Source organism: Manduca sexta, chromosome 26 (genome assembly GCF_014839805.1).
Source record: "Manduca sexta isolate Smith_Timp_Sample1 chromosome 26, JHU_Msex_v1.0, whole genome shotgun sequence".
Lineage (NCBI taxonomy): Eukaryota > Metazoa > Arthropoda > Insecta > Lepidoptera > Sphingidae > Manduca > Manduca sexta.
The window spans coordinates 12,959,278-12,983,756 of record NC_051140.1 but is presented as its reverse complement, the minus strand read 5'-3'; the positions used below and the strand labels follow the sequence as shown (position 1 = coordinate 12,983,756).

Genomic DNA, 24,479 nt, shown 5'->3' with positions numbered 1-24,479 from the left:
TTTATTATAACCGAAGAGTAAACCGTATCCACCAACAATAATACAGATTGAAAAATGATGATAGTACATTAAAGTATTTTCTACCTAGTACATATTATATATCGATGTGCTTGGATGTGACAGTATCAATAAAATTCTGTTTGGTCCCAAAATATGTCAGAGCAGAGCTTTCCATATATTGTAATTGTCTTTGAAACATACTATAAAACGTTGTGATTATCTCAGAACAATGATTATATTCTCTTTGACATACTATGAAAATGTCAGAGTCAGTCAGAATTTTCTGGCAAAGGAATATTGTTATTTAATTATTGAAATGTAGAAATATTATCGTGACATTGTAATTGTTTTAAATTGTTCAGTGTTCAGATAAGATTCATAAACATGAAGAAATTAATATTAATCAAAGCAATTTTATTACTTTTTGCCCTTGCAAAAATTGACGCAAATTCAATCTACAAACAACAATCCAAAAATCCTAGCTATTTCATGCAAATGTTGCGACCGTCTGATGATATTAAAAACCAATTTGCTTCAAACAACACAAGAATAAATGGAGACAGTCCCGATATGTCTGTAATATCTCATATTAAAAAGCAAAATGTAAACAGAGTCAGTCAAAAACAATATGAAGTTATTAATATGCTTTGGAGAAAAACAAAAATATTTGTCGATATAGAAACTAGTACTGCAAGTTATCAACCACGACATAAAACAATACCAAGAAAATTTTACAGTATTACTAAACACAGAAATCCTCTCCAACTTTCCCTTTCTCGCCCAATGCCACAAATATCTACGCCTAGCTACATAGAATTCTACTATATACATGAAATTGATGAGAGAGTTAAAGAAAAAAAATCACCCAGCTGTAATATCGATATAAAAATTGCAAGTCAAGCAGGATTAAAGAACAATACTGAATTAGTTGCAAATAAGACTTTGCATGGATTCAGTAATTTTTATAAACATTCTGTTATTACTCCGCATCAACGATTGTCCCATAATAACTGGAAACAAAAAGAAAATATTAATTTTATATATTACGTAGATTTTTTTACACACAAAAAAGCGACGCTGTTTAATAAATCGAAACCAAATGTTGCAAAAACTGGAAGTAACAATAAATACCATCAGGAAAAAGTTACATCGCTCGATACGTTATTTGGAAATGAAACATGTCCATATACTACACTGCAAGACGATGAAGTGACTTTGCGAAATAAGGATACGGTCGTAAATACCATAAATGTAAAAAGCCATCACACGAAACAACTTCAAAGTAATATAAGACCACCAGAAGAAAATAAAAATAATTATGAAAGATTACTATTAGAACATGTGGATCCAAATACCAGACATGACTATGAGTCAGAAAATAAAACCAAGCATTTTAAAAAACACATCGCTGCACGAGAAAAAAATACAAATGATATACAAAATAAACACATGAAGCAAGATCCCAAGCTAAACACGATGTTATTGAACGTTAAAATGAATAATGATATGAAGTGTTTAAATATATCTCCTAGTGATGAATTAAATGCTGAATTGGCAAACCGTAAATTATTATATGATTTTGTGAATAGATCTGTTTCGTGGTCAGAATACCGCTTTCTTGGTGTTTATGTGTACGAACCTCTGCAGGTAAAATAATCTAAATAATACATAATACAATTATATCTATAACAGTTCAGTTGTGGTAATAATTACCTTACTGCTTACCTTCTATTTTTCTTACTTTTTATTTATTAATATTGTAAATTCAAGATTTTTTGATAGTGTTTGGATTGATACTACCAGTGTAGATTAACACACAATTGATTTGATCTGAGTTCAGCGACAATACTTTAATAGTCTGAACCTTCTGTAAGATATAGGTCATCCTAAATCTTCTTAACAAACAGGTCGGTAGTTGAATATGCTCTCGGAAACTGGCTCGAAATCTTGAGATTTTATGAGGTATTAAAATTTTAACACCACTGTCTTACGTAAAATGTTACTTTAAGGTACACTGCGATGCTGCAGGGATAAGTCCGCATTGGCTTATAACAGCTGGATCTTGCCTCGCCCGCCATCATAAAAATCCTGGAGGAGATGGGTTATCAGCCTATGTGACTTATTGTGGTGATAACTGGTGGAATCCGGAGAGGGTGTCCTATGTTAAATATAGTCTTGTGCATCCAAGATATCACCCTAGGAACAGGATTCGACGACATTTATATAATATAGGTTAGTACCAATAAATAGATATTTTTAATGTTGTCTTATGGGATTTTGATGAAAAATTGCTGTAATAGGTTTTATTTGTTTGTAATATATAGGTACCCACCTATTTTATCTCATCTATGTAGGTTACCATGACGATGTATCTCATTCATTCAGATACTTTATAATTACACAAAACGATTCAAGTAACGTGAGACATTCTGACAAATTAATATTACAGTATAATATGATAATATTGGTGTCAATACTGTTTTCTGGGAAAAATAATTCTATAGCGATTCCGCGACACACAATTTATAAAAGGCCGAACAAAATGGACAAACAAGATTACAAAAAATCGCATAAAGCTTAAATTTGAATTACGAATGTTGGCAACACCGATAGGTATAAACAAAATGTCGAAGTTTGAAATGTGCCATGAGCCTGCTCTATTATTATCACTAGATATTATTATTACTATTTTTCAGTTTAATGCGAATATTTGTACCGTAATTTTCCAAGCTAACTCGAACGAACTTTAGACAGTTCAGATATAATCACTTACTACGAGAATTTAAAATAACATTTATTTGAAAATTACCAAACAAAAGCAAAATATATTGCTAAAACACACAGTATACACGATGTTAATTCGTCCATTTCAAGGCGTTTGCAATCCTCAAAGGAATTGCCGGTGATCTTATTAACAAATGGGAACATATTTTACCCCAGTTTTATTGCGTTGGCTTGCTTCTAAATTACAAAATGTATATTACTTGATTGTTATGCTTCAATGTTTACGGAAATCTCTTTGAAGATATAGTGTTCCGCAAATTTGCACATTCTTATATAAGTAAACTGTTGTTACTATGATAATACTATTTCTTAAATATTACAAATATTCATACACAAGTTGTCCCTAAAAATAGAGTCAAGCGGAGGTCCAGAGATAGAGCACTTTTGGAGTATTACTTGAGATAGTATTTGGAGTATTATTACACGACATGTGTTGTAAATCGTACCTATAATTACGTGAATGACTCATTTAATTGTAAATAATTATAAAATATACATTTTTATGTTAATGCGAATGATGAACACCAAAAATTATACTATTTTATCGCGGTTTTTGATATTTAAATGTTTTCCCGACGTTTTGACGACTTAACAGTCCGATGACCATTTAAGTATAATACTAAAATATAAAAAAAAACAACACGATAATATCTGAAAGCTGTTACTATTATTTAGCGTGTACTTATTACTATTTTGGCAGGTATAATCCAGGTGGTTAATTCTATGGTGTCGGCGTGTCCGGGTTGGTCGCCAGTGTCATTGATGTCTCATCATTTCTCTGCAAGCGGCGGCGGCGCAAGAGCAACCGCTATTGGATGGGGACTAGACAGGTGAAATATTAAAAGCATTAAATATACTTTAAATTTTATTGGTCTTGCCTCTCTTAATCTAATAAATATAAATGCAAATATGAGTGAAGAAGTTTTGACGTTCAAGTGTTTAGATGTGTGTGTGTGTTTTTTAACACGAACGCCTTAACGGCTGAACCGGAATAATTTATATGTACTAATATACTTTTTCACCTGTTAAGTACAGAATGTTTTTTGATGCTCGGTTAGAGCTTTAACTCGAAGACAAAATTGCGATCGCTCCTAATAACATATAACTCGCTCTGCGGATACCCATGCCCATAAAGCTCAAAAACAAATTAAATATCATTGCATACAATTCTCAACGCCTCAACTAATGGAATTCTCAGGGTTCGGAACACGGTTTACTTAAGTGTAATTATAAACGTGAGAAGCGTAGAAATGTTTTCATCTGTTTGTTTTAATAAGTTATAAGACTGTTGTTTCTATTAAAAGTGGGTTTATCTATAAAAAGCTTTTATAACAAATTCCACCGGTTATTTAATAATAACTGAAGGACGAGGCCGTATACCGCTCCTCTCATAGTAATCATGATAGTATTTTAACTGTTATGTTATTAGGAACTCTTAATATTACCACAGAATATATAATATTACTACATACCTACTTACTATAACAGTCAAATTATATATTTAAATTCAAAAGTTATGAGTGGCATCTTGAATTTTAAATAAATATAATAGGCACTATCAATGGCTTCAATGTCATTCTAATTTAAGGTACACATTACTTACCGTTATGAACTCTCGCGAATTCCTAATTACTTGTGTTGCACTAACCACATAATTGTTAGTGTAATTGCTATCCGCTTTCACTAGGCGACATTGCATGTTCATCTGTATTGTTTTCTGATCATCTTCGTCTTCGCAAGTATTTGCATCTCAATTTTGATTCCATACTAACATTTAAGTACTACTAGATATCCACGCAATTAAATATGTATTATTCAGATGGTTTGAACAGTGAACTGTATTTAAGGTAGATGAATGATTTATATCGATCGTAATTTATGTACATAATATTTCAAGAACAGTTCTGAATACATTGAGTGGCTTCCTTACATTACAAAACAAAATTCCTAACCGCGTCTGTCTATCTGTTAGTCTGAACGCCATATGCTCAAAAACGACTGAGCGGATTTGGATTAAATTTGGTATGCAGATAGTTTGAGATACTGAAAGAACATAAGGAATTGTATATACCGGGAAAATACATAGAAGAATTTTTAACCAGAAAAACTTTAACCCAGAAAAACGTCAGTGTTGTTTTAGTGTATAAGGTAGTGTGGCCGAAGTAAAAAAGTAGTACAAACAAATACTACGATTTTTTTGTTACTTATTTTATTATCAAAATTTATAATATATAGCATTTTAATAAAAAAAAAACTTTCTACTTTTTCATCAGACGATTGTATGAAGATTAAAAAATTAGGTGGACCTTCATGGGTTATGTTATCTTACTAATAGATAATTTTTTATTTTCAAATTCATATTTTATTATTATACTAGCTTCCGCCCGCAGCTTCGCCCGCGTGGATTTCGGACTTCAAAAATGGAGCCGGTCGCGAACGTTCGAGAATGTTCGTTTTACGAAGCTACTCGCTAGGTGATTCGCTAGCCTCTAGGTGCCAAGCAAGCCTGCCTGTGCGTTCACGATCTTATATATATATATATACAAAAATAATCCTTATAGCATGATTCAGTATTCACGCATGATGGCTTATTATTAGCGTATTTCATGTATAACTTTGGTGTTTCTATACCGATTTCTATGATTCTTTTTTATGGAATATTTAATAATGTTAACTTCTTTAATTAGGGATGACTGAGAGTGTTATAAACGTAAGAGTAGACAAATATAATGAGAAAGCTTCGAACTGCTAAGCTATCGGGAGTTACACGTGTTATTGTGAGCCAACCATAAAAGATAGACATATGCTGTCGTGGGATATTTTTACATAATTTTAAGGAGAACATTTCCGTCATACATGATTTCTGTGTAGCTTTAACCATTAAGGTTGCACACGCGACGGAAGCTTAAAAAATGGAGTAACTTCTCCCGTTTTCCCAACATTTCCCTTCACTGCTCTGCTCCTATTAATTGTAGCGTGATGAAAAGTATACTATAACCAGCACAGGAGTATGACAAATAATTGTACCAAGTTTCATTAAAATCCATCGAGTAGTTTTTGTTTCTATAACGGTTATACAGACAGACAGACAGACAGACAGACAAAAATTTTACTAATTGCATTTTTGGCATCAGTATCGATCCCTAATCACTCCCTGATAGTTATTTTGGAAATATATTTCATGTACAGAATTGACCTCTCTACAGATTTATTATAAGTATAGATAGATATAGATTAAAATTAATGGATATCTGATATTTTAGGGACACGAGCGCTCTGTAGTGTTACGCAGCATATTTTAATTCAAAGATCTTCTCATTATATACAAAAAGGAAATTACAAAATAATAAATTAAAATACTCATTTTAATATTATTTTTACAACAGATATGACGCTAGATATGCAGTTACGGACTTGCCGAAACACACTATTATGATGTACGACGCTTTATTATATTCCGATTCATGTCCTGGGAATATTGGATACAGGTATTTTCTTTCTTATGGCCAATAATCAACAATTGTATGCGTACTATTTAAAAATGTCTCTGACATCGGTTCCTTCAGTATAAACGTCGACTCATGTATGTAAATTGATTTTTATTACTTATATCAACGGTGAAGGAAAACATCGTGAGGAAACCTGCACATCTGAGAAGTTCTGTTTAGGAATTTCGAAGGTGTGTGAAGTCTACCAATCCGCACTAGGCCAGCGTGGTGGACTAAGGCCTAATCCCTCTCAATAGTAGAGGAGGCCCATGCTCAACAGTAGGCAAGTATATAATACAGGGCTGATATTATTATTATTATTACTTATATCAAAATATTCCTTATTTGTCAGCTTATCTTAAATATGTAATATTAAGTCAACGATGTGAACGAACCTTCCTTTGATGACGTTGTAAGGGAAAACTAGAGCTAAGAAAAAAACACGTCCTTAACAGTTTGTTTGAATTAACTACTTTGAACAAAAATTACCTAAATTTGATTAGTTTACTCCGCCGAAACGATCATTACTTACTTAATAAATAAGGTTTCTTAGCTTTTAGGTGAAATAGCTATCAGGATATGCTTCATTGTTTCTTATTTCTGAGAAAAATAAATATTGTGTCGAGAATTATAAATACGTCGATATTTAATTTAGTGTAATGGAAGTATTTTTGATCTGAATAAATCTGCGTTTATTATGAATGAAACAAATTACTTTAAAGTGGTACGGTATAAAAAACACTTTTAACATATTTATTGATTTCTTATTCAGAGGAATTAGTGTAAAATCTAACTGTAATTATTACCGAACAACTAATAATAAAACACAAAGCGTAGCTATATAATGATGTGCATAAACTAACCGCCATCTAAATTGGAGTGTTACGCACCAACAATTTAATCCACAATCTACTAAAATCATTGACGTATATTCTATAGACACGAACGTCCATATAAACTATTTATTCAAAATCTGAACTACCTACCTAAAATGGCTACCAAAACGTTCTTGTTATTCACTTGAACAACAAATAATTTTACTTGTTTGACTAATATTTTTATTCAAGTCTAGGTTTACACTTAGACTCGAGTTCTTATATCATGAGGGCCACTCCGTACACAACCACAAGCTGTTAATATTGACCATATTAAAGTCAGTTTAAATGGATTGCAGTTCAATTCAGTTAAACACAGTGAATGTTCGGAACGCCAAATCTAGTGCAGAGTACATAATATATTATATATCGATGACTTAAAGCAAATTCTGATTTTCAAATATCGAAAATGATAAACATGTTCTTACGTAACAAAAAATATTTTATTATATTGTGTTGTTATAGCCACACTTAACACTTTGTTACGTCATAGTACCTATAGTTTATTTATCAATAGAGAATAGAATCAATATATACTTAAATATTAACAATAAATTACATATTTTATATCATTTTGTTTGTAGTCAGTTATTTTAATTAGTACAGGCACTTTAAAACTCACAAATAAAATATCACCTGCCGCAAGTTACGCTTTGTTTCACTTTAGACCAAGTTGTTTTTATATTGAATTAAAAAGTAAGATTTTCTAAACTTATATCTCGTTTCACTTGGTTTGACATCTTATATAACTTTTTGTATTTACTGCCGTAATTTTTAATAAAGGCTACTACATTGATTAAAAATGTTTTTAGCAAAGCAAGACAACTTGAAGACGAAGGTGGAGTGAGGAATGTATATTGCCTGGCACTGCCGCCATACAATGGCGAAGAAAATGATCCAATACACGGAGGGTTGCTGATGGTCGGAGAGAAATTAATAGCGTTGTACTTACAGGTACTCTATAAATTGGTCGCTTTGATATCATAACTTGAATTTGGGTAAATAACAGTACCTTAATTTGCATATGGTTGAGCAAAAACTGCATAAAAAACCGATTTAGTGCGAGTTGGAATCGTGCCGAGGGTTCCGTATCAATGTTTTGTCTGTATGCTAAGTAAGATATCCACCACTATAATACATTCTAGTTGCATAAGGGATCGTGTCGCTGAACGAAGGTAAATTAGCTAAACAATTTTAGAAGCTCCCAAAATAACTCTTGCGAAATTAAATTTGTATCGCTCCTTTTGAGGACAGAGTAACTAAACAGTTTTAAATAAATTATAACTGAAAAATGAAATAATATAATTAATTAAATCTCGATAAATTTTATACATCTAACAAATAATTAAGTTGGTACGAGAAAAACTCTCGTTTTTCACGAAATGGGAGATAGAAAATACCTAGATAGATTAAAAGTAGAAGTTTTGTAAACATGCTTTTAATTAGCATAGCCCAATTACCAAGTTTATTTATATGAAAAATTTGCTTTTTATAAAATGCTTTTGCAGCAACCTTAATTTAAAGATGCTTATCAAGGGCATAACATACCTTTTAGAACCTCTCCTTTTTTAACATGGAGGAATTGAACAAGAAACATAACTTTTACAACCTTTACTTTTGTATTAACATGGAGAGATCCGTTCATAGATTTCTGCCGGACTCGCCGGTATAAACCGTCCTACCGACTTAAACCCAGCCATTCAACGTTCTCTCCCTAATATCGAAGGACGCGGGGTGCAAGTGCATGCCGTAGCTTTAGAACCTCTACTGAAATACATCCGAGACACTACATAAGATATTTAAAATTTTATCAAGCACATATATTATTATTGAGCTGTAAAAAAATTAATAAGCAAAAATAGACTTAATTTCATAGCTATTAAACTCATTCACAAAGGGCTGCCTGCAGCCGCTTATCAGTTGACGGTAAATGGAATGGCCGATGTTAAATAGTCATTTAACATCGGCCTAATGCATTCTTAATAATAATAACCCTTTCTTGTTTATTCCGCTGCCCAGTTTTGCATTGCATATTAGTTTTTCTTCTACTTTCTTCGAGGTACAGGCGAGCCATACATCATACTTGCTCTCAAGGTATTTAGATTAGGTTTTATCCGATAGATGCCTACCCTGCCCGAATATATCTACCCTCTTAATTAATATGTTACTATATGTACCCACAATGTCGTCTACATGGACATATCTCCGTGGAATCTCAGCTTATCTGATACCCCTAATTACAAACCTTCTCATGACTTAGAACACACGCAACTTATGTGGACCGTCCCCTCCGTGTGTAAATCCCCGACTTACCCTTCAATGTTACACAAAATAAAGCTCATTTTTTTTCATTAAGTAGATTTTCATTCCAGTGAGTAGTTTTGCTTTGAGCAAACAGCCATACAAACAGACAATAATTCCAAACTTATATACGTTCCGTTAGATACTTGTTCCTCACGTTTCCCAGTATTTTTTTAAATAGAGTAGGGTAAAGGTTTTTTTAGAAACTGATTTATAGCTATTATAACATTTTGCAGATGTTTTTGTTTATTTCCAGGAGGAGCGAAGGCCTTGGGGCGAGCAGTCGGCTCTATACACCGGCACTTGGCGATTGGTACCGTGGGTTCTGGACAACGCTCGTGAATCTGAAGAGTCAGATATTTTTACAGTTGATATATAAAGGCATTTTTTATGACATTGTTTGGTGTTATATTTCTTAAAGCTTTTATAAATTATATTTTATTATATCCTTGATATTCAATTACAGTTTTATTTTTGTTTCTTACTTATGTTTTTGTGACAATAAATGGCGAAACTTTTGACCGGAAAGTAATTTTTACTTATTAGCTTCTGAAAAGCCATTACATTATAAACTGCTGACACTAATGTCGTCACTAATTAAAGGTGTTTGACGCAATATTGGTACCATTACACAAAGAGCCTACTCTAATACCTAATTACAGTGATAAATTCGTACAGGCGAATATTATTATACCTTATTCAGCCGGACTCTGGGATAGTCTCTAACAATAATCCATCACCTAACACTACATCTGTGATAAGGTAAATAATGTTAACCGAACAGCCAACGTGAAAACTTTAAAATAGAACTTGAGTAATGTCCTATAACGACACTTCAGCACATTATACTGGCGAAAGATTGGAGACACATTTATTAGGTCACCAAGACGATCGTGATTAGGCCGTTTGGGCACCAAAGGACGAGGACCAAGGTCAGTAGGCGATGATAGATAAGGTAATTTAGGACACGACCCTACTAGTTGAAAAATTTGCCGGTAGTTTACTGTTAGGACGTGATTAGAAAAATCGCAATAGTTTAAATGTACCAATGGAACGGCGATTTAGATAAGTTATTTTCAAAATATAAATGATCATAACATTTTCTTGTTAGCGATAAAAATGTACATATAGTTGAAACAATTGATTCTATTTTTTATTGTTAACTATAACCTATAATGAGCGCAGTTTGTGAAGAGAATAACCGTGGCGATTAAGTCACATTCTTAAACAAGGCGGTTGTCAATATTAATATCTCAGAACAAAAGATGACCCAGTAATTGTCGCGGATACGAGATAAGTTTGCGGGATTGCGTCGCAAAAGCAATTTGCAGGCACCCACAACCATATTCCGTGTGACCGCGCCTTTACACTAAACGACTATTGCGCTATTGTGTCAGTATATAATCGGCTTGCATTGACTTTTGATAGTTTTTTTTTTTTGACAAGTTCTTGTGAGGCGTTTTTGAGGCGTTTTTAGTCTCGTTTCCGAATCTACGTTTTTACTTTTTTTTCCTTTGGAGTCCAGGAGTTCAGTAAACTGGAAAAAGATATAATTATAGGGCCGCTTTGACATTGCGTTGTTATTGAAACTATATACTTGTCTTCCTAAAAATAACAGTTTCTGCAAAGTTATTCCAAGTGTAAGTTTCGAACAAAATAAAACGTAAATTTAATTTCACACGCCCTTTAATTTTAATGCCACTACTAGTACGCGAAGACAATTTGTCAGAGCGATAAATTCGCACTTTCAGAAATTCACTTACACACCATATTCGCAATAAACTACAAAATTTAAAAAATCTGAAATTTAAATAAGGGTCATTTGGCACAAAGTCAGCAGAGGTAAAAACGAACATGTGCTTTATTAAGTAACACTATGTCAAAATGACCCTACATACTGTCGATAACAATGTGCATTAAACATATTTTAATATACCCCTATTACTTACTTAGTACAATAGCACAACGTCGTCTTCCCTTTTCATGAGTGGGCATATTGTAACATCTCCACATTTCTCCAGTTATTTTAGGTCCGATGTAATTTGAGGCGAGGCAATTGGCGCCTATTGAAACCTGTTTTACGCCTTCCCTGCATCTTCATGTCGATACTTCGACTACCTACTCGTCTAGCTTAAAAACGGCTTCAATTTATCGTGTTAAAAGCAACAGCCAGTTTAGGAACCTTATCGTATATCGTCTCACGCAGCTTCATAGTCCATAACGTATGACGATAATGCCCCCCACGCCTAAGTATATGGTGAGTAAAAAAGGAAGCTTTGTAACGATAGTTGCACGTCTGAACCTAAGTGTTGGCATTTTAATAAGATTATCATTTGCAACACATTAAAAATATTAATATTTATATCTATGGATACATATTATTCTGTTTATTAAAAATGGCGCCGGTGGACATAAAGAGAAAAGGATATGAATACTAAGAAGAGGCAAGCGCAGTTTGACTCTCAAGATTCTTACTTACCATACGAACAGCAAGGTTACGTGTCCGTCTTCTGTGAGTAAGTGTTTATTATGACGGTAAAGAAATTCATTCGTGCTGAAAAAAAAATCTATATCCACTTACCACTTACAATTTATATGCTCAGTTATAAAATGCACATATAACAAAAATATGTAGTAGTTATATTGAACATTGGTACCCAAGATAAGATTTAACTTGTGTTATGGGTACCAAAGCCATTACAAGTTTTGCACAGTTGGTTATCTATACTTCTATACTATTATATAAAGCTGAAGAGTTTGTTTGTTTGTTTGAACGCGCTAATCTCAGGAACTACCGGTCCAAACCGAAAAATTCTTTTTGCGTTGGATAGCCCTTTGTTCGTGGAGTGCTATAGGCTATATATCATCACGCTATGACCCAATAGGAGCGGAGCAGTAATGGCTAATCTCAGGAACTACCGGTCCAAACTGAAAAATTATTTTTGCGTTGGATAGCCCTTTGTTCGTGGAGTGCCATAGGCTATATATCATCACGCTATACCCGATAGGAACGGAGCAGCAATGGCTAATCTCAGGAACTACCGGTCCAAACTGAAAATATCTTTTTGCATTGGATAGCCCTTTGTTCGTGGAGTGCTATAGGCTATATATCATCACGCTATATTCAATAGGAGCGGAGCAGTAATGGCTAATCTCAGGAACTACTGATTCAAACTGAAAAAATCGTTTTGTGTTGAATAGTCCTTTGTTTGTGGAGTTTCCAAAGTTATATATCATCACGCTATATTCAATAGGAGCGGAGCAGTAATGGCTAATCTCAGGAACTACTGATTCAAACTGAAAAAATCTTTTTATGTTGAATAGTCCTTTGTTTGTGGAGTTTCCAAAGTTATATATCAACACGCTATGACCAATAGGAGCGGAGCAGTAATGGCTAATCTCAGGAACTACCGATTTCAACTGAAAAATTCGTTTTGTGTTGGATAGCCCTTTATTTGTGGACCGCTATAAACTATATATCATCACGCTATGACCAATAGGAGCGGAGCAGTAATGGCTAATCTCAGGAACTACCGGTTTCACCTGAAAAATTCGTTTTGTGTTGGATAGCCCTTTATTTGTGGACCGCTATAAGCTATATATCATCACGCTATGACCAATAGGAGCGGAGCAGTAATGGCTAATCTCAGTAACTACCGGTTTCAACTGAAAAATTCGTTTTGTGTTGGATAGCCCTTTATTTGTGGACCGCTATAAACTATATATCATCACGCTATGACCAATAGGAGCGGAGCAGTAATGGCTAATCTCAGGAACTACCGGTTTGAACTGAAAAAATCTTTTTGTGTTGGATAGCCCTTTGTTCCTGAAGTGCTATAGGCTATATATCATCACGCTATGACCAATAGGAGCGGAGCAGTAATGAAACATGTTGCATAAACGGGGTAAATTATTAGTTTTGAGAGCTTCCGTTGCCTGCGCTGCGTAAACGGTTAAAGTTATGCAACAATGATGTATGACGGGATTGTTCCACTTAAAAAGTTCTAAAAAATATATTATAAAACAAAGTCCCCCGCTGCATCTGTCTGTCTGAACGTGTTAAACTCAAAAACTACCTCACGTATTAAGATGAAATTTGGTATGGAGACAGTTTGAGACCCTGAGAAGAACATAGGCTCCCGGGAAACTACTACTTTTATAACGGAAAACTTTAGCCTGAAAAACTTTATAACGCGGGCGGAGCCGCGGGCAAAAGCTAGTATTGCATACAGATAGAACGTGATCTGTGGTATGCTATCCACTTACAACTCCATATAAAAAACAAGACAAGGTAAATTAAAGATCTAAGTAAAATCGTACTCCTATCATACAAATAGCTGTCCCAAGAATCTAATTATTAGCGATATTATCCTATTCTAAATGCCATTGGCGTAACTATACCCCAAAGGAATCATGGCCAATTATTTCATTATAATGATAATAATAATATCAGCCCTGTATTATATACTTGCCCACTGCTGAGCACGGGCCTCCTCTACTACTGAGAGGGATTAGGCCTTAGTCCACCACGCTGGCCTAGTGCGGATTGGTAGACTTCACACACCTTCGAAATTCCTATAGAGAACCTTTCAGATGTGCAGGTTTCCTCACGATGTTTTCCTTCACCGTTATAGCGAACGATAAATTCACAAAGAATACACACATGATTTTAGAAAAAGAGGTGTGTGCCCTTGGGATTTGAACCTACGGACATTCGTCTTTGCAGTCCGTTCCACACCCAACTAGGCTATCGCCGCTAGGCCATTCATTATGGCCTACACTAACATGAAAAATCTGTACCTATATAGATTGTTCTTGCGACGTTATTTTAGCTTCCAATACACAAAATAATGATTACCAGATTTTAGGGTCCCAAGGAGCTGAAGTCCCGTGGTGTTTAGCCCATCATACCATCCTATAGTCAGTACTGCTAAATGCATTTTAATACCTAGCCGTTAAAACGATCGAATTTAATCACTCAGTCACACTTACCTTATTACCTATACCAGGCTGATTTCATTTACTAAAATATCCATTTTTGGAATTCAAGCTATGTTCAAATAAGTGTTCATCAAAATTAATTAATATTTTTTGTATTATTATTCAGTGAATGTTTATGCTGTCTAAGAAATATCAATTTCATATTATTTCAATTAAGATATTCGCTACGTCCACTAATTAATGTTTAAGATACACACAAAGTAAATAAAAATGCATTATTAAAAACATAGAGAGACTGTATATTTAATTTAATTTTTTCTCATTGGTTTCAATTAATATTTTCAAATAATAGTATTGGTATATACAGGCGCGAATCACGTATTAAAAACTTGAAAATATTAGTTGTTAAGTACAATACTTTAAAATAGTTCAGCACCAATCTATTTAAACAACTTTTAACAACAATAAAGGCAATTATTGATCATTAAAGGCCACAATTAATTTAACCCAGATGAGTCAAACGATGCATAAAATACCACTAAAATAATTAATACGTAATTAATTCTTAACCAATTACATTACCGGTGCAAAATTATTATATTGGAAATAAACAGTAGCGTAGCGTGGACTAATATAGACGTGGGCGACGTCGCATCAGCGAGCCCCCTATTCTTTCGTTCCCAAGATCTACCCAATAAATTTATCTTACCAAGTTTTTTTTTAAAACGACATACCTATAATTAATGGACTGCTTCGGTGGCGTAGTTGTATTGCACGTCCGGTACAATAGCGCTCTGAGGTCCTGGGTTCGAATCCCGGGTCGGGCAAAGTGATATTTGGGTTTTTCTGCTCAGTATCAGCCCGGAGTCTGGAATTTGTGCCCGATATGGCGATAGGCTCGCCCCCTATCACATCATGGGACGGAACATACTTGGCGAAAAGTGGGTGCCCTAGTTGCTCTGCATACCCCTTCGGGGATAAAATGCGTGATGTTATGTATGTTATGTAATGATAATGATAAAATATAAATGTGCGGTAGGTGAATATTGAAGAAGCCTCGCGAGGCCCCTTTAAGTGCGAGGCCATAGGCAAGGGCCCACTTCGTCCACACCTAGATAGGCCATTGGAAATAAAACCCATAGTGTCGTTCACATTATAACAACTCGTAGTTTTCGATATTTGCCCATTTAGAGCTTCAATTATATTGCTTATACTTATCGTTTGTAAAACTATTCGAAATAAAATAAGAAGGAAGAATCGGAATAGTAATAATTTTTACACACATTCACATAGTGTGAAACAAAGATATCTCGCCCGTAAATCCCCTCTTTCAAAAGCTAATACCTTCGCAGATTGAATCTCAGAAACATGCCACCTCACACCTGCTGATACAGCGTAATGAAAAACCACATTCTGACATTGTGGTGACAAGTTTATATGTTCGTTGTCATCCATACGTAATGTAGGTTCAATCGAAGTATCTGGTGTTCATGACATCTCTCATCCAAGTCACGTAGCCGGCAGTCCGCGTATAAATGCCGTACTTGCCGCGCTTGCCGCAGCCGTCTCCGAAGCTGGTTATGCCCTGAAAATTTCAAATTACTCGAAATTACAAATTATATGTGCTGAACTCCATCGGTAGTAAATTTGATGATAGAGTAGAAAAATAATAGTATGTATGTAAAATTTTAAAGAAAAAATATACACCATGCTTATGATAAAAACACAAATTACAAAGATTATTTACAAGTTAAATGACATCGCTTTCTTAATAGGTCCACCTAGTTATTGCTTCTCTAATAACGTGATTTATTCCTGAAAATACCTACAGTGCACTTGCTCTGAACAAAAAGTAATATAATAATAGCGTACAATATGCTGACAGTCAAATGCATTAAAGTCCAGTCAGGGTTTAATGGGTTAACGTCTTACAAAACACATTTTGTTCTCAAACTTTAACATTTGTAATATTCGTAGAATTGACGTGTATTAATGGAATCCAAGACTTTTGTTGTTAAATTAAAAAGTCGAGCACATTTATCCAAAACCAATCCTAGATGCAGTAATTCAATCAATGGCTTCTCGTGTCGACATCGTAGCATTAATATTTGGTATTTTAAGGCATTTGAATCAGATCGTATCGTGTGTATGGCACTTCTAGCTTCGTCGAAAAATAAAAATTTCATTGCGTGTTCTTTCCACCGTGTATTTTCACGTGTGCACTAATTAAACTGGTCTGCAATGAAATCCGCCTTTAAATAAAAATATGATGAATATAAACAGTTAAATCTGCTGAATGTAGCTTTGCCTACGGTTTTCCCTATCTATATATTTTTCAATGCTTTTATAAAAATTGTTCCTAAATAATTCCCATTACGTTACTGCTATTTTATTCCGTTTAGATCGTAATTGTTTTATTCCATACAAATTGTGATGTAAAAATTGGCTTCCGAAAATATACGTAATAGTTCTAAAGGACGTTGAGAGACATGTCTCGAAGGAAGGCAAGTTTCATATTCATAGTGAATTTTTCTCAAATAATTGACATAGAGTAAGTAATACACTACAAATAAATATTTATTTAATTGTTTATATAAAAAATATAACATTAGCTATGCAGTGTAACAATTATTGATTGAAGATTTTTACATTCCGTGTGAATCGTCTGTAGCAGTTAATATATACAGCTTTATACTATAAAAACATATTTAAGAAAAGAAAACAGACATCTAGTAACCAAAGGTGATCTAATAACAATTGATTTGGTTAACAACTTAGAATTCTAACGCATTTTTTGCATACATAGTTGTAGGCGTCTCATGAAAAATGTCAACATCGTCAGATAGTCTATATCGCATTATATGTGAATTAAACTATTAAGTTGAACATTTTTATCAAAGTTGTTGTGACAGATACGGGCTAAAGACTTTCGCAATAGGTTGTCTAGGAATTACCCTAAGTACCCTTAGATTTATTTTCATGAGAGTCTAAGGAGTCACTGCTTAGCCATAAATAAGTTTATTAAGTTTTAAAATCAATGATTTCGCGCCTCTTTCCCAGAAAGTCTATTTAAAGTGATAAATACAAGTAGCGTAGTCTGCCCTATAAGAACAGTTGCAGTCTTTAAAAGCAAGAAAGCGCGTAAAGTTACGTTGTATTTGTTTAATTCTTAATTTTATAAGCACCATCAATAGTTTTGCTACCAATATCATTAATTTATTCCTAATTTACTTGGTGGTACCATTACGTGTGAGAGTCAGCCTGGATAGGTACCACTGCACTGTCTACTCTGCAGCCGAGCAGTATGCAAGAATTTGATCTGGTTGCAAAAATATCCTACTCACTTAGCCAATGAAATAATAAGCAGAGTAATCCTTAATACCAACTGTCTCTAAATTAAGACTGCAATCCACTACCATGTGGGGCTTCTTAATACCATTTATGCGGTGTTGCTACCGTCTACAGTCTGCCATGACGCTTACGTAAGAACAACTTGCTCGTTTATTATTCATTTGTATAAAAACTCAATAAAAATTAATATTTATAGATTATTGACTATAACATTGATATTACGTAAAATATAATTTTTCTAATCAGACTCTTTAGAGAATACGTACCCCAAAACTCTTATAACGAAAAATACCCTTTCAGACTTCGAGATATTAGTTTAGGGTGTATTTGTAAAGTCAACCTAGGCACCTGTTTGCTGAGCAATCTCAATAAGCATCGGTTCCATTTAGTAAGTATACTGTATTGAAAATGGTTTATAACTCTACTAAGAAATTCTCGCAATTGAAATACGGATTATCTAGACTCAATATTTATCGTCAAGCTTTGATTCAACCTTACTTGGTATAATACTCAATACCTTTATGAGTTATAAACTAATCTATAGGATATTCTAAACCAAAAATAGTCTATACATGTATCAACTGTCAGTGCCCCAAATTCGCTGAATGCTTTTGAGATTAACACACAACTTAACCTCCTACAAAAAATATCATTATAGGTAAGACAGCAAGCGGAACGTGGTTACCATGGCAGTAGTTCGGGGTTCAACACCTAGACTACTAATACTATTTAAGTGGTAGTTGGCGTCAGACATAACTTTAAAAGAGTCTAGTATTCTGGTAATATTCTTAAAAAGTTACATTACGTCAACCCCACATCGATGTGTGTGCGAAATAAAAGAAGAAAGGTGGTTCCTATTTTAAAGCATTTATATTGTATGTTAAATATATATTTATTATTTATAGTGAAGAGGAACAGCTTCACTGGTCGTAAATCAGCGTCTTTGCGGCTTACGCAAACGACCAGGGTCCAATTCTCATGATGTTGACTTTTTATATAATAGACATAACATATTACGCTGGAAATATAAATGTTAAAAACATACAAAAACGATGCCGTAATATAGAAACAGAGAAGAGTATCATACTGCTTGCTGAAAAAAAAAAATGTAGACCACTCGCAATTTAATTCCAAGCGCCGACATATTACGTCTATTAGACAGAATTATCTTTGGGGAGAATTCTACCTTAGCAGGTTTTCCTTTTCTACGGATGATGTAGCGACTCAACTGCGCCTGATTGTAAGTGAAGTAGGGTACAGATAGAGTGTCGACTGATGAAATATACCCTGTACCAGTCGATACAATTATGTTTGAAATCGGATAGAACCCAGATAACCAGAAAGATAATTGTAAAGTAGTAATCATACGAAAACTACTTGCATTATAATTATGAATTTCTGTTTCTGTAAGTTAGCTTACAATATGCAAGGTGTGGTCAGTGGAACGCGTTATTTATATGACTTAATTATTTTCTTAGTGCGTCCTACAATATGTCATACATTTGAGAATAGTCCCCTTGTTAACGCTTTTCCAAGACTAATATTGAAATGTGTTTGCCACAAAATATCAAGCATTCGAAATGTATTTAGCTTATTTCCTGTGTAATTTAAAAGTTTAAAGTAAATAATGAAATTAATTAAATACAGTGGCTACTTATGGAAATGTTAATTTAAACAATTATCTTTATGTCTTACTTTTATTAGATGTAAATAGGTTAATAAAAAACTGTATTGAAAGTGTAACTGTCTGATATCGTGTACTCAATGGAATCACCCATACCCAGTAATTAAATATATTACGTACCTACAGGTAGTAAAAAAAAATACTTTTTCATGCCTCTATTTTCTTGAAATATGTAGATTACGATAGAAATTTGCTATAAATGTATCTATAAAACCACGCAAAACTCAACCTTATTTACTTACACATATTTATTGCTATCATTGAAGTGTTGTGATCTTCTTATTCCAATAATCTAAAAATAAATCTCTACAAATAATTTGCCATTAAAACTTGTTACTGTTATTTTTAATGAACTTGTCTCAATATTCTTTTGGAATTACAATTTGTCGCTCAAAATAGCTACCTTTGAAATAGCGGAGCGTTCCTAAGTTAATGAATATTCATGATTATAAGAAGTTTATTATGTTTACTTTTGAAAGATAAAAGAAAAATCACTAAGATCGTAAAACTTTCCTACAATCTCTACCTGTGTTTGGTTTAATTAACAAATTCATAGATGACTTCAGTCTTTTTAAATAACTCAAAAGTTTTCTATGTTTAAAAAGGAAAGAATTTCTTATGTACCTATTTGTCCTTAATACGTAAAAAATATATAAAATGTTTACGGTATAATTTGTTTTTCTCCTATAAAACTACTTTAATTTTCTTTTAAGCCCAAAACGACGCAGTCGCTTCGTAACGAGACTATACCTAAATATTAAACGATATCGCAAATTTTACTCAACTGAATTTAGAAAGGCAGTAACTTTGCTTTCAAACTATTAACGTACATGAAGCTGTATTTGAGGCATCCGTTAAAAGAGACACACAAACATTTATGCAATGTTCATCGTAGAAACTTTGTAATCTTTTTGCAATAAAACAATTACATTTTTTATATGTCCACGGAAAGGTGACCCACTGTCCCTGGTAGTAAATGGAGTGGGGTCCAATAGAATGTCGACTGACTAGAGATGATTACCCCTAAACAGTCGACACAATTATGCCTGTTAGAACCGGATATGCACATGCTGATCCCGGAACGTGACACTCATACGTAGACTACTATGGTGGATGGTTGCTATCGGCGCGCATATTGCACGATTACACCGATGTACTTTTTTTAAACGTATTTTGCCCAGTTACGTTTTGAAAATGCATATTGGGGAATTACATATATTGCAAACATGTTCCACGGTCACATGGTTATCTTGACAGATGTACACATTTTGCGCCGGGAATAATATTTATTTTGCACGCTTTACGTTTTGATTTTATGGATACGATTAAACAATCAGCTTGTATTAAACAAAACTTAAATTTTTACAAATAGGGATACACAAACATCTGACGTAATACCATTGTAATAATAATATTATGTTGTTTAGTTTTATTCACGTAAACTGCCACATCGGTCTTGTGACAGCGGATTTGAATACGAGGTTTTGATTTCGATTATCAGATGAAACGAAAAATAGTGGGATTTCAATTTAAGAAGACCTGAGTTACCAAAGATTTGAATTTATACCCAATGTAGCGAATAACTCACTAACACGCCATAATACATAATCTCGCTACAATGTGGATGCTAAAGACACTTACGTATCTACCTAATACTTCAGTGAGAAATGCGTGGGTTTATGTATGTATTCACATTGAGGCAGCTTCCGGGAATAAGCTCGTACTAACATCAGGGATAAGGAAGATTACGTTTATAAATTGGCTGATAAACATTCGTCTCCATAGAATATTTATGGGTATATTAATAATATCACTCTGTATTAAGTTGTGCCATTGCGACACTTAATTTCACATCTAACGAGGTTAAATGATAATCCTTTTTAACCGATTTCAAAAGAAGGAGAAGGTGTCAATTCGACTGTATGTTTTTTTTTTGTATGTTTGTTACGCGATTACTCCGCTAAATGTGGACCGATTTTCAAAATTATTTTTTTGTTCGAAAGCAAATGCTTCTGAAGTAGTCCCATAGGCACCAAGTCAGGATCTGATGATTGGATCCTGAGAAATCAAGGGTAATCGTCAAATTTTATAGGCTCATATATGGTAATTCGTAAATTTTATATAGATTTATATTGGTATTTACTTCACATTCCTTCAAATCCGCAACTCACAGATATCAGGTACTCTGAGACTTATATAGGCAATAGTATAGTGTGACTATCAACCGTAAAAAAACTTCTCAGAACCTGGAGAAACAAACTCATTCTGGCACATAAGATCAGATTTCCCAATATTCCGATTTGACTAGTTTCGATGCATAAATCTAAACACAATATTGCGTAAACATTGCTACGTGATCGCATATACAGAAGGACTGTCGCATACTAGTTCTATCACCAAGACCCAATTTCGAGTAAAGACTGCTTGCTTCTGAATAACGTCATTTTTAGGTTTTCGGATCTCAAAAGGAAACCTTATAAGATCACTTTGATGTCCGTATATGTCTCTCTGCCTGTCAAAAGCTTTTGTCTCATGAATGCGTAGAGGTATTAACTTGAAATTAATATTCAATACTCGAGTGTACAATCTCTTCCAGTTATGAACAAATCGAACTTATAAGTCAGCGCTATTAAAAGTTTTAACCGTTTATGTCGCCTGTTTTAGCATATTTTGCGATTTCACAAAGGAATCAAAACCTATAGTGCACTTCTCATCGACCTAAAATATTGCAATAAAAATAAACAATTATTGTTCTAAATTCTAGGTGCGCGAGTCCACGTCGCACTTGTCCCGTTTTTCTGGTCCAATGTGTTTAAATTGTTAGATGGACTATTATTCAATGTTGTTTAGAGTGATTTGAATTTGATCTATATAACGTCACCCTATTCTATGAATCGAACCGATAGCAACGTTGGTAAAGCGGCACGTACCACATTTTTTTTACATAAAAAGGTTGGGGACTGCCTCATTTACCTACCGAAAAAGAAGAACAAATCATAGGGCCTGTTTAATATAATAATAATAATAATAATAATAATAATATCAACCCTGTAATTTATACCGTCCCACTGTTGGGCACGCGCCTCCTCTACTACTGAGTAACCCTAGATAAAATCAAATACTGTACATAAAGTTAAGCAAGCTGACAAGGAAAAGTAAAAAACCGCGTCGCATAATTGTACCGGAAGGCGAAGTCGAGAAATCCGGAGTCGGTTTTTCATTTTATAATATAATTTCTTTCACGCTCTCAGTTCCATGCTCGGGTTTCATACCTCTTTTAACATTTAAATTATGACTACACGATTTTCAAGATACCAAGAATATTGTTTTTGAATTTTTTTCGACTTGTATTTAAATATAGTTAATAACTAGTATCAACGCAATAAAGTGAAAACTATAAAAATGTAAAATGAACATCGTACTTAGTAAATAAGATCAAATTAACATAACTTTTTGTTATCAAAAATGAACAAAACTGAACCTTTTTCGACCCTCAACCCATCATCGAAGTTACGACGCCGTAAAAGCTCAAATATTTCCTTGATAACTGTACCTGCAAGGCATATCTCATGTTCCTGTCTCGGCACAGTAAGGGCCCTCCTGAGTCCCCTGCGCAGGAATCCCGCCGCCCCCTGCCCGCGCACACCATGTTATCAGTTATCGCGTATTGCCAGTACGCTCTGCGACACACGCCTTGTTGAATTGTTGATACCTGAAATATTTATTTATTTGACATACACAAAGAACAATAACATGAAAATAAAAGCTTTTAAAGTCAAATAAAGTAAAATACTTTTAAGTGAAACGTTGTATTTTGTTGGAATTATTCAATATTCTATGTGGTAATAAATAAAAAAAATATGAATAAAAAAGAGGTTTATTTTACAAAGAAACCAAATTAACTATAGTTTAACATTAATAAAGTAAAGGAAAGGGGAATTAATTTATTGAGGCGTAGCACGCCATGACAGGTCTAATCATTTTATACAAAAATAGATTGTGCTCGCCGTTCCGTCCGCCTTAAAGTTACTTATCACTCAGAACTGAGGCATAACGCTTCCTATTAGCGAAATACTGTTTTTTTTGTCGGAGCAGTGGTTTCATAAGTAAGGGCATTCAATATAGTCCATACAAAAGCAGTCTTTACAGTTAATGCAATACAGTTCCTCTCTGTTACCACTTAACGCATTTCACTTAGTGTGACACACTTATAGAAAACGTAAATATCATCTGACCATGTTGCTTTATGGCCAACCACACGCTGTTAAAATATAAGATATAACAGTACCAAATTATAATTTAACCTCCGCATGTGATTCCATCAGCGTATTGAATAGTTCATTTCTTATTATTTCGTTGCATTTTACGGATATGTGCTCTGTTACGGTTGTTAATAAATTGGTAGAATCCAGCTGGTATGAGTCGGCTCAACAGAGCAGTACCATCCTCCGACATTAAAAACTAAATAACAGATTGCTACTCCGCTTCACGTTGGTTAATCTCCTCCTATAAACGATCTGATTAGCTAACATTGGACTATCACCGGATTTATACTTTTCTTAAATATAGACCACTGAGTTTGTGCCGCCCCGCATGATTTATAGGACAAAAAAGGTCTCCAATTACGACCAATTTGTATGTAACATGCTTTTTAGTTTAACAGAGTGGTGACCTAAAAAAGGTGCTCAGCTGAGGTACATAAAATCTCAAATGTTCCGCACACTAGGCCGCAGCCTATATAGCCTATTAACAAATCCAACACTACGTCAGATCCATTACGAAAGTGGACCATTATGAGTCCATTAGAAAAAGTTTGTTCAACATACAGAAACCGGATGAAATATTTTGATTGATTTATTTTTGCAATTAATGCGTACTTAAGATATTTTATAAAAATTGGTCGATAGCAGTTTTAGAGGGCATACCACCACCCAATCCTAACCTAATCTTTTTTGTATTATTTTATCTTGAGGTGCTTGTGGAACTATAAGTATTTACTCAAGTAGTGGTGCTATTTTATAATTAAAGTTTGGATTCTAAAATCACAAATTTGTA

At 33.9% G+C, this 24,479-nt stretch overlaps 2 protein-coding genes across 3 annotated transcripts in view; one reads left to right on the top strand and one right to left on the bottom strand.

Moving 5' to 3' along the window:
- Positions 1-16: 16 nt before the first annotated feature.
- LOC115444684 lies at positions 17-9,903 on the top strand. Of its 2 annotated transcripts, XM_030170552.2 has the most exons (6): positions 17-1,647; positions 2,010-2,232; positions 3,485-3,614; positions 6,171-6,272; positions 7,960-8,101; positions 9,705-9,903. In XM_030170552.2, exons 1-6 carry the CDS (start codon positions 385-387, stop codon positions 9,825-9,827), a joined length of 1,983 nt encoding a protein of 660 aa, XP_030026412.1. In that variant the 5' UTR covers positions 17-384; the 3' UTR covers positions 9,828-9,903. The 2 variants fall into 2 exon arrangements, with proteins under 2 accessions (XP_030026412.1, XP_030026414.1); XM_030170554.2 differs by lacking the exon at positions 6,171-6,272.
- A 5,628-nt stretch (positions 9,904-15,531) lies between these two features.
- LOC115444680 (tryptase) overlaps positions 15,532-24,479 on the bottom strand; it is a 31,886-nt gene continuing 22,938 nt past the window's right edge. The window contains exons 11-12 of the mRNA XM_030170549.2: positions 22,978-23,136; positions 15,532-15,974 (exon numbers count right to left, since the gene is read on the bottom strand). Coding sequence (XP_030026409.1) covers positions 15,858-15,974; positions 22,978-23,136 — 276 coding nt within the window. The 3' untranslated portion in view covers positions 15,532-15,857. The remainder of the gene's footprint in view (positions 15,975-22,977; positions 23,137-24,479) is intronic.

Coding starts and splice junctions, on each gene's coding strand:
- LOC115444684 (XM_030170552.2), top strand. CDS start 385: ATGAAGAAATTAATATTAATCAAAGCAATTTTATTACTTTTTGCCCTT. Junction 2,233..3,484: donor ACGACATTTATATAATATAG/GTTAGTACCAAT, acceptor CTATTTTGGCAG/GTATAATCCAGGTGGTTAAT. Junction 8,102..9,704: donor TAATAGCGTTGTACTTACAG/GTACTCTATAAA, acceptor GTTTATTTCCAG/GAGGAGCGAAGGCCTTGGGG.